The sequence below is a fragment of the Vidua macroura genome, chromosome 3 (genome assembly GCF_024509145.1).
Source record: "Vidua macroura isolate BioBank_ID:100142 chromosome 3, ASM2450914v1, whole genome shotgun sequence".
In the NCBI taxonomy this organism is placed as follows: Eukaryota; Metazoa; Chordata; class Aves; order Passeriformes; family Viduidae; genus Vidua; species Vidua macroura.
The window spans coordinates 63,887,031-63,900,734 of record NC_071573.1 but is presented as its reverse complement, the minus strand read 5'-3'; the positions used below and the strand labels follow the sequence as shown (position 1 = coordinate 63,900,734).

At 35.6% G+C, this 13,704-nt stretch overlaps 1 protein-coding gene across 1 annotated transcript in view; it reads right to left on the bottom strand.

Moving 5' to 3' along the window:
• TRDN (triadin) overlaps positions 1-13,704 on the bottom strand; it is a 274,790-nt gene that overhangs the window by 162,975 nt on the left and 98,111 nt on the right. Inside the window, 2 exon segments of the mRNA XM_053973292.1 lie at positions 927-977; positions 13,474-13,500. Of these exon segments, the coding sequence (XP_053829267.1) occupies positions 927-977; positions 13,474-13,500 (78 nt within the window).

Here is a 13,704-nt window from a genome sequence, read left to right as displayed (position 1 = left end):
CACTGGTACCCTAAAAAATTCATTTTGATAAAACATGACTTATTAAGTAGTTGGGAAACAGTTCTAGGCAGTCCAGATGACCTGATTAGCACAAAACTGGGGCTGAAAAATACTATAAAAACATTTTACAGAGGTGTAAAATACTATAAAAGCACACTAAGAATACATATAGAAATGAATATAATTGCATGAGGGAGGGTGTATGTGTATACACAATGTTTTTAATAAGCCTCCTTTCTGCTTCCTGCTGCCACTATCAAGCTGAGCACCGGTGTGTTAGAGGGATGCTCATGAAGTTTTATGTGGCCCAGCCTTTGTGGAGGAGCTCTGTTAGGCAAAAAAATCCTTCAGATATCCCAGAAAACACCTTTGTTTATATGACCTTTGAAAACCAGTCCAAACCAGTTCCTCTGTGCATTTTTGGAAAGTGCCAGTTATAGGAGAATAAACAGTCTGAAAAAGAGCAGGTTCTTAAAATGGAAGTTTTTCTTATCTCTGATACACACCTGGCTCACTCTTAGCTATGACTTCCTAACTTGGATGGCACCCACTGGCCTATAAATTTGCTTTTTTCCTTGCCCAAAACACTTCATGCCTTTTTCACCAGAGGAAGTTCATCAACACTCAACTTTCTTGCACCTTTACTAGAAAAAAAGATTTCTGGAAAAGTTTGGGCAGGAGAATCTTATTATGAATGTGCATTTTCCATCTAGCTACACAAGCATAAAATTACTTTTTTTTTTTTTGTTAATGCTAAGGTATACATAAATTTTTGATCATTTGCAGTCTGTGCCAACTGATCTTTGAATGCTTCGATGATACAACAGCAGTAGTTAACCAAGTTAACAAACAAAAATTATGTAGTTAACAAAGACACTGTATGTTACACAAATATATGTGGGAAAACAGACAAAACAATCAGTTACCTTTCACTGGTGCTCGTTTTTCAGGTTTCTCTGTTTTCTGTTTTTGAATTTCTGAAGAAAAAAGTGCAATGCAAATTTGTAAATATGAAAATAATTTTCACAGAAAAAATATCAGATGCATTCTCATATTAAAAAAATAATTTTAAAGTGCTTAAAATATTACAGCTGAACCATGGCTTTATCACCTGCATAGTCAGAGTTATATACAATATAGTTCAATTTTATATATATATATATAGGCAATATATGTGGATAAAAATCACAACATTAAGTGTCTTTAATAATTATTCTGTTTTTAATTGAGACATACAACTACTTCTAAAGGCAAGATTAGGTTTTGTTGATCTGTAATAGCTATACAGAAACACATGTTGGTCATGATTCAGAAAAACATGATTTACTAAACATTTTTTGTATTTATCTTGAGTTGTTTACCAAGATTAGCATTTTATGTTTTCCAAATTACCTTTGGAAGGAAAAAATGCTATTTTCACTACATTTTCTAAAAAAAATTTAAAGCTCACATACTGAATTGGTATCTCCAACACACAATAAAGGTAGACTCAATGCTCTATACAAACTACAGAGATAAAAAGTTCCCAGGTTAGGGATTGTGGTCTCGGAGAATGACTCATTTTGATCATGCTGTACATCAAAAACTGAGAACTGTCTTCTTAGAGGAGGAAGGGGTACAGTATTTATCTGCCTTTGCTATGCCATTCCTTTTGAACGAAATTTTTCAGCTGTAATATTGATATTAAATTGCTGCTATATACCTCCACATAAATTTTTTTCCTACTTTCCTTATTGTGTCAAAACCAGGATAATATAAAAAAGGTAAAATTTTGAATTTTTGAAAAAGCAAACTGAAATTAAATCAAATGTGCATAGCCCTCTTTGCACACAGTTGTAGAAATTCAAAGAGCATTTATTATAGCTGTGCAATAAAGTCATTAGGACTATACAGAGTGCCTGGATTATCATATTATGCACATATTTCCTGCAGTAGGAAACCACTCTAAAATGAAATTTGTATGAAATTTGTTTTTGACAAAAGCAAAAGCAAATCTCTCTAGACTCTGTAGGAGATGCCTTCTTGTGTGTCAGTGTTACCTGTGGTCTGCAGGGTCTAAATTGCAAGAATACTGACCCCAAAATTAATCCAACAGAGGAAAAGATATGCTTATTGCATCTCAAGTCTAAGAAGCTACTCAAATGCCTATTGAAGACAATGGAAATATTTCACTTACAACCTTAATAATTTTCTCAGGATACATATTGCCAAAGAAATCGGGTAGGAAACGGAATTTTCCCGCCCCAGATATTTACATAAGTCCTTGAAAATAATGCAGAATGTTTTTATTGTATAGTATTTGGTATCTGAAATAATTATTGTGTGTGGTTTGCAAAAACAAAACTATTCTATGACATCGGGCTATATTGTCTTCAGATAGAGAGAATATTATTTCACTGTGATAAAGAGCAACAAAAGGTAAAATACATCATTGTTAACCACTAATGTATGGAAACATAACTGAGCTAATTATATGATGTCATTAGGCTAAAATAATTTTTTATTCACTTCTCATCTTGCTCTTTTCAGTCTGGGTGTGCAGTTCATTTATAGTTCTATAAACCTCAAAGGGTGAGAATAGGAAGAAATATACTCTACTGATTTACTGTATTTCAGCTGAGCCTGGATTATTTTTCTTTCAAATATGTGAGGATATTTTATTTCTATCGACTGAGAGAATCCTGTTGCTGGATTTTCGAACTTTTCCCACTTGTTTCGCTTAAATGGCTACATGGTCTAGTTTAGGTAGCATAAGTGGTAGGAATAGTGCAAGACAGGAACAGATGGAAGATTGCTCCCTAATTCTGGGCACATCTGAGCAGTTTTCCATGCCACTGTTCCAGACTGCCTCCAAACACTGACTCAGGGGACGTAAAGAAAGCTGAGTCACTTCCTCTGCATTGCAACATTCAGTGGAGCCATATCTCACCCAGTTCTACCAGTCACCCTACATACAGAGATGAATATGAATAAATCATATTCTTCAGTGAGAGTCACATAGACACATATTCCTTGCTTGCTTTAAAATGCCTCACTCTGCTGCATTTCTACAATATATTGCATGTCTCACTACAGAAAACAGGCCTATTTTTTTGAAAAAACAAGTATAAAATAATAATAAATCTTTGTTATTAAAAAAAAAGTTTTAAAATTACTTTTGATTTAGGCAAATTACTGCTAGTTTGACTGCAAAATATCCATGGAATAATGGCTCTAGATCTGGCTATTTAGATCAGGTTCACACTGTATCAGCAGTGAAGCTTGCTTCAAATAAATATTCCAGTAAGTTGCACAAAAAGATACCTTTTTAGACAGCCACACTGAGAATCTCATCTAATTTTCTGCTACAATTAGGATACCACACATGACAAAGAAACATACACAATATGCATTGTGTATATATATATATGTATTATACTAGAAGTGAAGTACATTTTCTTAACACACAAGTGTGTGTATATATACTTTTACACACTGCAAAGTGTCCCATCATTAAGGTCTCTTCACAAACTTCCCATTACAGCCTGAACCATCATAAAAAATTGCAGCCTGAATCACATAGATTCTGACACATTACATCCCAACCTTTCCCAGTACAAATAAATCTAGTCTTAATAGAAGCTAAACTGAATCAATCTACAAAACAGAAAATAGTAACTATTTGTTAACTTCAAAGTATTTAAAATCAGGAAACACATTAGATTATTGGAAACTTTTTGTTGTTTTATGAGAGTTCTGATACTCACCTGCTTCATCTTTTATGACAAATAGCTTTAATTTTGTAGTAATCACATCATATCTTATTGCTGAGTTGACAAAGTGGTTATAATATCATAGAGGACTTACATGGCCAGTTTAAAGTATGTAATTCATCTCTATCAATGTGATACATTGTTAATAAATCTTAAATATTACAAATTCATGTTTAGAAAAATGACAGAATCAAGCAGCAGCAAGGATAATCTTTGTCACCACAGCAACCATTCGGATTCTTTATGAGATGACAGCACAGTTTATTAAATTATTGTAAGGGAGAAGGTATTTTAAAAGCCGTATTTCATTGTTTGTTTTCTTAAATTATTAGGCAGACATGAAAAATTATCCTTCCCCTTGTGTTGCTTGGGTTTTGAATAGATAATTATTTCCATAAATATGGACACTGCTTGATGCTAATTTCTCTAGAGCTCGGATCTTGTGCAAATATACAGAACATACAGGGTGATTATTTTAAATAGGTCCAAGAAAGAAACTTAGGAATCTTCTCACTGACCATGTCAAGATGCTGAAAGGAGACACACTCAACTATATTGCTGTCAGGCTGATTTATCTGCATCCTGTTGACCCAAAACAGACCTTACCAATCAGCTGAGGATCAGTATTGCAGGAAGCTTTACTGGAAATCCCTGCTGAACAAGAGTGTCTGGGCAGCAGCTTCCCCACCCCTCATGCAGCTAATTTTCATTAACAGTAATTGACAGTGTCTAACAAGAGCGCAGCACTGGCTGTGCACTCCAGCTCTAAGATCAGGATGGGAGAAAATAATTTCAGTCCTTTGAATCTGTGTGAACTAATGGGTCAGCACTGTGCAGGTTTATATCAGTGTGAATGAAGAGCACATGTTAGGGCATGAGGAGATTCTCCTGGCTCCTGGTTCCCTTCTTTGTCTGCCTTTGTGTTTCTGATTTTGATTTTTTGTTATGTCCTTTTTTATAACATAGTAAAATTGATAGCATTATTCTCAGCTATTTTAATTTTATTGTGTTAGAATAGCATTCATGAGCCTTAGCCTACATGAATTACTTTAGGTACCACATGGAGCTATGACATGATATAAATATCTCATCTCTGTAACACAGGAGTTCAAACTTAGAGGGATGCATTTCTTCTCTTACTGAGAAAGCACAGCCTTCCATCTTGCTTCATTAGAGGATAAAATGGTGAGTAGCATTCTGGCATTGTTGAAACAGCACCTATACCTCACCCTTCACTGAGTTTCCATCTTATAGATGAAATATACCTTTAAAAGGATCCCCAAAACCATATTAAAAACGTCCATGATATAAAGAGACAAAGTGAGGAAAAAAAAGAGTCCCCATTTGAAACACAAGAATGCTTTACCCAAGGTAACCCAGAAAGTCAGCAAAAGAACTGGGGGTTTACCTCTGAACCTGACATTCAACATTACCATCCACGCTTAAAGCCAACCTGTTTCTACTTAAATACTGCAGTGAAGAAAGAATGTAGTTCTAATATATCTAGTGTTTTAAAGGTATAATTGAGCAGATGGAATTTTCTATGAAATAAGAATAGATTTTTTTTCCTAAAAAATTTTACCAGCTGGTCATCTTTTTCATCAGCTGTTACAGGTAACACAGCCATATACACCTTCAGTGCTTTGACATTCCCTCTACAAAAGAGATTACAAACAACTAAACGTGAAAAGGAAAATTAGTCCAACTCAGAGTCTGATGAGCCAGAGGTCAATAATTTGCTCTTGAGCAGTTAAAATCCTTACAGCTATTGCCAGCAATTTAGTGGGGATATATCCTTGCTAGTTTATCAGGACTAATTGGTAGCAGGCAGCTGATTATCCTGAAGAGTTGGTGGAAAGAGATCCTGAGGGCAAGGCCAGAATGAGTGGTGTTAAGAGCTTTAGAAGATGGGAGAGATGTAATTTCTAATGTGTTTTTAGATCCTGTCTGTGTGAAGAATTGTAGCCAACTCTCTTGCTGTTGGTATCCTCAGGAGAAATTTACAATTGTGCAGCTGATGTCTATTTTTAATCTAGATAGTACCAGCTGGTGAGGGTGACAGTTATCCTTGCGGGGCCAGGAGGAGAAGAAAGGAAGCTGTGCATTAGAGTAACTTCTATCTGACTACTAATACATCAAGGAGCTGTGTCTACAGGCAGAAACACCCACAGGAAAACCAAAAAGCACCTTGCAAGAGGAAAAAAAAGCGCAGGGACAGAAAAAAAAAAAAAAAAAAAAAAAAAAAAAAAAAAAAAAAAAAAAAAAAAAAGCAAGCAGGAAATATTCAGTTGGGGAATTAAGTTGTGCCCATATCCAAGAACCAAAGACAGTGTCACAGAAGGCCTTAAATACCAGCATTCAGTGTTGGAAAGTCTGAGTGACATGTATGGCTTATCCAGGTGACTTCCCCACCAGCTTGCTAGGAGCACAGTCTTATCCCCAGTGTTTTCTGAGATCCCTCCCTGTTCTGGGGACTCAAAGCAACTTCAGGCTGGGGTACATCATAACTTTTCCTGAAGCCATGCATCATAAGAGCTTTCTTGAAAATGCAACAGGGGACAAATTGCTCCTATCAATGAAAATGCTGAACAGTTTGTATGCTCATCCACAACATGAGGAGCTAGAGCACAGTGCCTGTTAATTATTATTTCAGAATTTTTTAACCACCTTTTTGGAAATTACAACTACAAGTTACAATGAGAATAAAGGTTTCTGGGAAGGGAAGGGAAGGGAAGGGAAGGGAAGGGAAGGGAAGGGAAGGGAAGGGAAGAGAAGGGAAGGGAAGGGAAGGGAAGGGAAGGGAAGGGAAGGGAAGGACCATGTCAAGTTCCATTTGCCTTGTTAAACTGAGGATTTCCTTTCCACCAAAACCTAAATAATAATTTTTTATTATTATTATTATTATTATCATTATCATTATCATTATCATTATCATTTTATTTCTCCTCTGGTAAGGTTTCCATTTGAAACATAAAAGCAATATCTTATCAGAAAGGTTTTTACAAGGAGGGAGGTACTTGCAATTATCTTTGACTAATTGTCCTGTAAGCAGCACTGGCATTCTTCAGGGAGCTCATATGCAGACTTTTTATGGTGGAATTTTAATAACTGGGCTTTTGAAAGAACTGAAAGTGGAAGATATTAAAAGTTTTCGATCCTAAACATTTTAACATAAAGTTAAGTTTTATTCTTAATATATATAAAGATGTTAAGGCTGTGTTTTTCATTCCCAGACAGCAGTCCTATGCCTTTAGGTTCTAAAATCAAAAAAGGAGTGCTGCTTTCACTTTGATTAAAATCAAAAATCAAAAGACAGACCACTTCTTAACTCAAACAAATCGGAGATAGAGTCATGATCAAAACCAGTGGAACATGAAACTGTCTTGGCATGTTTGTCCTTATGGATGCCAGTCTGTAAAGATGTTATTGGTCCAGTGGTAAATGATATTTTTCATAGCCAGTTTTATCAGTCTGCATTTAATTGGGTGTAATTTTCTAAAGAAAAAATGCAGGCAAGGCCTGTAGACCTCTTAGAGTAAAATTATGTATACAACTATACCTATAATCTCTAATCTTGATTTGCATCAAAGAAATCTTTTTCCGTATGAATCTATTTAATTGTTGTTTGGCTGGGTCTTTTGGTTTTCTTTCTTTGTTTCTGAAAGGTGTTAAAAATACAATAAAAAGAGATCACAGACTCAGTTACTCTACCAAGATTTCAAAAACAAGAAATCTGCAGATTCTACCTTACCATATTAGTCTGTAAATAGTCATTCCTTGACAAATTCAATCACTTTTGGATCCAATCGATTTTATTTTAGGGGTTTGGCATGCAGAAGAGAGAAGTTTCTGTGGGTCATGAGCATGGGCTCCATTTGCTACATCCTCTCCTTGGCACAGCAGTAGCTGTGAAGGGATCTGAGTTCACTCAGAAATATGCAAACCCCCCAGTTTTGATGCTGTGGGTTTAACTGAGTTTTGGAAAAGTTGTTCATTTTCCAGGTCAGGCACAGCAGACTCCAGCCAGTGGGATCTGCTTAATACCCTCTCATCTGGGTGAGAACCTTCCCCTCCATTACTGGGGCACAAATTAAGATTTCCATGAAGATTGCATGGATATCTTCACCTAAGGTTTTCCCTAATTTAAGAGGATAACTTCAACAGTTGCAAAACTCTCTTCTACACTTCTGTCCAGGGTCCCTACTAGCCTTGTGGCCCAAACCTCTCTCTTTCTCTTCTAAAATATAGCTGGTAAGTTTGTATTGAAAAGTTTCAGGTCAAGCTGAAAACAAATCACTATTCTGGAAAAGACAAAAGAACTATAATTGAACATCTCTGTACCCTTGTGGTGCAATGCCTTTTTTCATCTGAGTAATATGGAAAATATTTTCTTTCTTTTATAAAATGCTATTTTATGGTGGATATGCAATTGTTGTATTGATCGATGTAAGTAAAACCAGATGAAATTGTTAAAAGAACATTAATAATGGAAATGGATGCCACAAAAATGAAATGCAAAATATACATATCTGGAAAAGCAGTTTAACATCTGAGAATTGAACCAATCAATGATTTCCATCTTTTAACACAGAGTGTACTTTACACAAAGATATGCAAAATGTTTTATAGTAAAGTGTAACCTAGGGAAACAGCAAAAGCCTTTTAGTGAGATCTTTAATAGCAACTCATGTACAGAGAAGTGAACATTACCATAGAGGAACATAAAAGAAACTGAATTCAGAAGGCATTATCAGTACAAATAGGTATATACTTTAGGGATGAATGGAACTGTGTAATTATTTTTTAAGACACATATATGACAACTACACTGGTAACACAGTTTTCAGGTTGCTCTTATGGTATTCTGAATTTATTTTCTCTAGTTCATTTCCAAACTGTCTGTAGCCTTGTATTCACAAGAAGTTGTAGATGGATTACTACCATGCAAACACTATGTCCCTTCACTAGGGAAAATGTTTGGAGTATGGAGAGCCCCCTTGGGAAATTATAACTATTTTTTTAACAGTTCTGATACACTTCCTGGGGCATTTGCACTGGTCACTCACACAGCAATAAGGACTTCTGTCCAATCCACTGAGTCAGCTGGGCTTTTGATCTAATCCTACATTCTTAGGTACTTATAGTTAAAAACTGTCTGACACATATGATAAATTGTAGGACTAATAACTTGTTCACTTGATCACTGCACCAAAAAACTATGCAGGAAATTGTCTGGTCTGAGAACCCTTCCTATTGGGAGCACTTTCTTTGTTAGCACAGATCAATACCCAGTTCTGAACAAGCCAATAGACTGTGCTGAATAAATTCTGACTGACCTAAGCTTGGGGTGGAGAAGGGGTTAATAGGAGTGGGTGTTTGGCATCAGGCCTGGGGGAACTATACCTTGGCCAGAGCTGCTGAGGGTGAGTCAGTGTAACTGACAATCCCCTTAGAAGCTGACATGTCTTTTAAGAGCATTATGTGTCTTCAGAATATTAATAACCAGCCTAATACTCTGGCAATGATACTCTCGTTTGAACTGAAGACAGATGGATAAGGTGCTTCACCAAAAGTTTATTTGTCTTTTACATAATTTCTTGCGACCTTTAACAGAAATTTCTAGTCTGTGTTGGCTTTTTGTCATAATTTATGATTTTTTAAATCACATTTTCCTAAGAAAAAAAGTAAAAAACCATATTTTTCTGTCTCACATATAGACTAACTCACAGAAAATTAGAGATCCATCTCTACCTGAAGGAAATGTTTCTTTTGATTGTAGGTAAGACTGATCTTATGCCAATAATAAAACTTTTTGATAATACAGAGATGGATAACTGTCAAAATGGTGCTTTATATCTTTCTTGCTTTTTAATTGAATAGTATTTATAGAAATTAAAATTATTTGCAGTTTAATAAAGACCTTTTCAGGCATGTTTTTCAGTGTTGAAGTGTTTGTACTTCTTTACTATTTACACATCTTTATTTCTAATTTTGTGTTTTCTCAACTCTTTTCCAAACTCACAACTGAGGCCAGTAGTGTCCACAAAACAAACAAACAAACCCCACTTTCTTTTTTATAGCAATAATTTCTAGGAAAAACATCCAAGCATACAGCTCTCAAATAATAGAATGTGTCTCTAAAGGTAAAACTAACCCTGAAAAAATGAAGAAAGAATTATAGAAAAAAATTGAAGCTAAAAGCAAATTCGGCCTGAAAGAAAGAATTAAACTTCTCTGTCATTTGTGAAAGCACTCAATAGTTTTTGTATGTTGAGAATATGCATTTTCAAAGACTGCAAATTCCCCTCGAGAATAATCTTTCACTATGTCCACTGAAGAATACTGCTTTGCCAGACAATATTAAATGTTCATTCTTTTCAAATTATTGAAGATAAATATTAGTGATAAGTCTTGGACTGGCAAAAATAATTGCAATAAAAAAAAGGTGCTTGAGAGATATTTTCATATCTTCAAAGGATTCTGAAACTGATATTAATCCCATTGCCTGTGGAAGTCCATTGTCATTACTTGTACTTCTATTATCTTTGCTTTTAATTTACATCCCTAGGAAAGTGATCTTTGCCCTCTTTGGGATCATAATTATGATTAGACTTTTCCTCTTTCATGGCTAGACAATGTCCTTGCCACTCCTCTTGAGTTTTTTTCCAATATACAATTGTGTTGTGCAGTCTTATTTTTCAGTTACTATATTCCATTATTAAGTAAATTTTGCACAAACATTTTAGCATTCAAAAAAGCCGCTAGAGTGAAGGCTTGTCCATTCAACAAAAACAGACATGGAGATTTTTCAAAAATTCTCATTCTATTCATGAATACCACAATAACTGTGAGTTAGATCCAATACAAATGCTTAAATATCAGGCACAGCAACCATAGTGCACATTTCCGGAGTGAAATTGAGAGAGATTTTCCCTAACAATGTGAAAAAACATAAATCTGTTCATATTCTGGAGACAGCAGTAGTGTACTGTGCAATCTCACTGGTATTTTTTTTTTCTTGTTTAGAATGTTCAAATGCCAGTGTCACCTAAAGAAGGATCCTGCATAAAGCTATAGATAAAATTACTGCTCAGAGTAGAAGGGGTTTTGATGCAGAAATGGCCCTTTACAGGTAGGCAGAAAAAACTCCATAACCAAAAAATTTGGTTCTAATTTTATGAATAAAACTAACATTTTGACACCCAAAAATCCCCAGATCTATTTGTATAAATGGTCCTCTTTTGGGTCCAGCCCTAACAGCAGCAACATGGAAAAATCACCAATTCTGTGTCTTATTTTGTTTTGTTTTGTTTTAGAAAGCTTTTCTTCCGGAAGACTTATTTATGGACCATGTAAATGACAGCACAAATTAGTCGAGAAAAGCTACATGGAGAGATCTGCACCTTGTGCTCAGGGGAATAGATTGTGATTTTTGTGAGTGCTACCTGCAGGAGCTCACCTGAGCCCCCAGCTCACCTCCCAGGGCTCTGCCTTCTGTGCTCATGAGCTACAGCTCTGGGAGAGAATTTTACTGTGCCTAAACAGAAAAACTGTTCACTAGACTACACCACAGAGCACTCAGAAAACGTCTGACAAGCCTTAGACTCTGGCAATTAAGCTTCTTGATGTTTATATAGTTTTAAGAGAAGTCTGCAGAGAGACAGGAACAGCTCTGAGGGGCTGAGAGGCGCCAGTCACTGAGGAGACACATGCAGTACTCTGCACTGGCATTTCCAAGGGACTCATGGCTTCAGGCCACATATGTTGTATTTCTGTATCTCAGTAAAAGAGGTGACAAAATCAAGTATAAACAAGGCCAGATCCTGGCTGCCAGAATGAAATGGAGACCTCCAGTGACCTGGAGATGGTAAGTTATTTGAGGATGTTGCTATGTGAAAGCTTATGGCATTACTTATGACAGAAAGGAGCACTATCTTCAGCAAGCACAGTCAAGAGAAAGTGTTTTGCAGGTAGACAAGGATGAGAATGCTTATACTCTAAAAGACAGAGGGAAAATCTTGAGCACACATCTAGGAAGTGGAAAAGCCCACTCAAAATTTGTTTTACTCTTCTGGAAGGTGAAGCATGTTTGAATTTGGGCCTTTTCACATCTGTGTGGCTGCATTATCCTGTAAGGTACCAGATCTGGAGAAATCACCAGGTTCTTGTCCATTTCCTTTATACCAAAGATAGAAGACCCTCTCAGGATTAATGTGCAGAACCAGGAGCTTTGCATAGTGAGGAAAACACTCCCAATTGGCAGTTAGATACTCAGCTCCTTGGATGGAGCAATTTTAGGTCCAAACAACTATACAGTAACTTCCTATTGCTTATAATTTAGGCAGCCTTGAGCTTGTTTAGATGGCTTCTCCAAATTCTGTTTCTACATCTTTCTGTCTCAATGCAATGGGTAAGGCCTATGTCACTGATTTCCAGAGAAGAACGGATTGCAACGTGGAGCGTGGTGCTGTCCATAATGTTTTTATGGATTATGCCTTCCTAGCCATGCAGTAACAGCACTTTCAGCCTAGCCCCTATCCTGGTCTGTGGTGAGAAGACATATTCCACCCACGTACATCCTTGCCAACAATGTGCTACAGCTTCAGGCTCTGTGCACCTTCTGTAAAATTAAAAATGCACCTGTCTCTATGGGAAAAGAGACAGAGCTGAAGGTTTTACAGTGCTTACAGATGAAATAAAGAGAGGGAATCTTTTCCTACACTCTCTGTAAGTTTTCCTAACATGAGTCGTTGTCAATAGAAAGATAACCTGCTCCTGGTCTTCAAGCCTATTAATTCCTTGGGTTACAGATTGAGACTGACAGATTGTTTCATTAAATAGAAGCCTGATCCCATTCCATTTAACTTCAGAGAAAACTGGATTGTAATCTCAGAAGCAACTGGGGTGATAGATTCTTCAATATGGGCATTTTCCCCTTGAGAAGTTGATGGATGCCAAATTCAGTTCACATAGGGCTGCTTACAAATCCTACTATTCTTGAGCTTTGCTCAATATGGAGAAAAAATATGCCCTAGTTTTGAAAAGATTTACATTCTATCATCAGTAATTCCAGCCTTATAATACATTTGCATTTTGATTTAACAGAAGTTGAATGTAAGTTTTATGTTTCAGCAAAACAATTTCAATATCAATAAAGATTGTAATATAAATCCTACTTCCTTCACTTGTCTGCTTTAAAAATTCAGTGATAACTGAGTAATTTTTTCAAAAGATTAGGACGAAGTCCTAATTTAGAGGCCTGTGTTGGCTTCAGGTAAAATGCTTGACGGTACCTCATAATTATTTCTCACTAAATATACTTTCCATATTATTATTCCTGAACTTCATTTCTATACAGACATACATATAACTCCTTTGCATTAACAGAAGTCCCACAAGCATGACAAGTATAAAAATGACATTTCTATAATTCTATTTTTATATGAAAATTTTTCAGATTTTCTGTAATAATTAAATAATAACAAATGATGAAATAGTAAAGTAATAATGAAACAGTAAAGAATCCTTACAAATTCTTACAACAAACAGCTCAGTAAATATTATTAATTGTGGTTTGCATTTAAGGGGTTTGCTAGAGCACAACTGAAAAAGTTAGTAGACTGACAATGTAACTATTGTCAGAATTTATATCACAGATATACAGATAATTCTTAAAAAGATTACAAAATATTTTCCCTCTATTATTAAGCAACTGACCAACCTTTTTTCAGGGAAGGTTCCACTTCACCTAAACCAAGAGAAAAAAACAGGTGTCAGAGAAAAGATTAAAAAAAATCCAAACCAACAAAACCTAAACAAAACCAAAACAAACCAAAACAGAAACAATAAAAAAACCAAAACCAAAACCCAAACAACTCACAAAAAAACAAAAACAAAAAAACAACACATTTTTTCATGTTGGCTCATTTTATTTAAAAAAAAAAATTTTTCT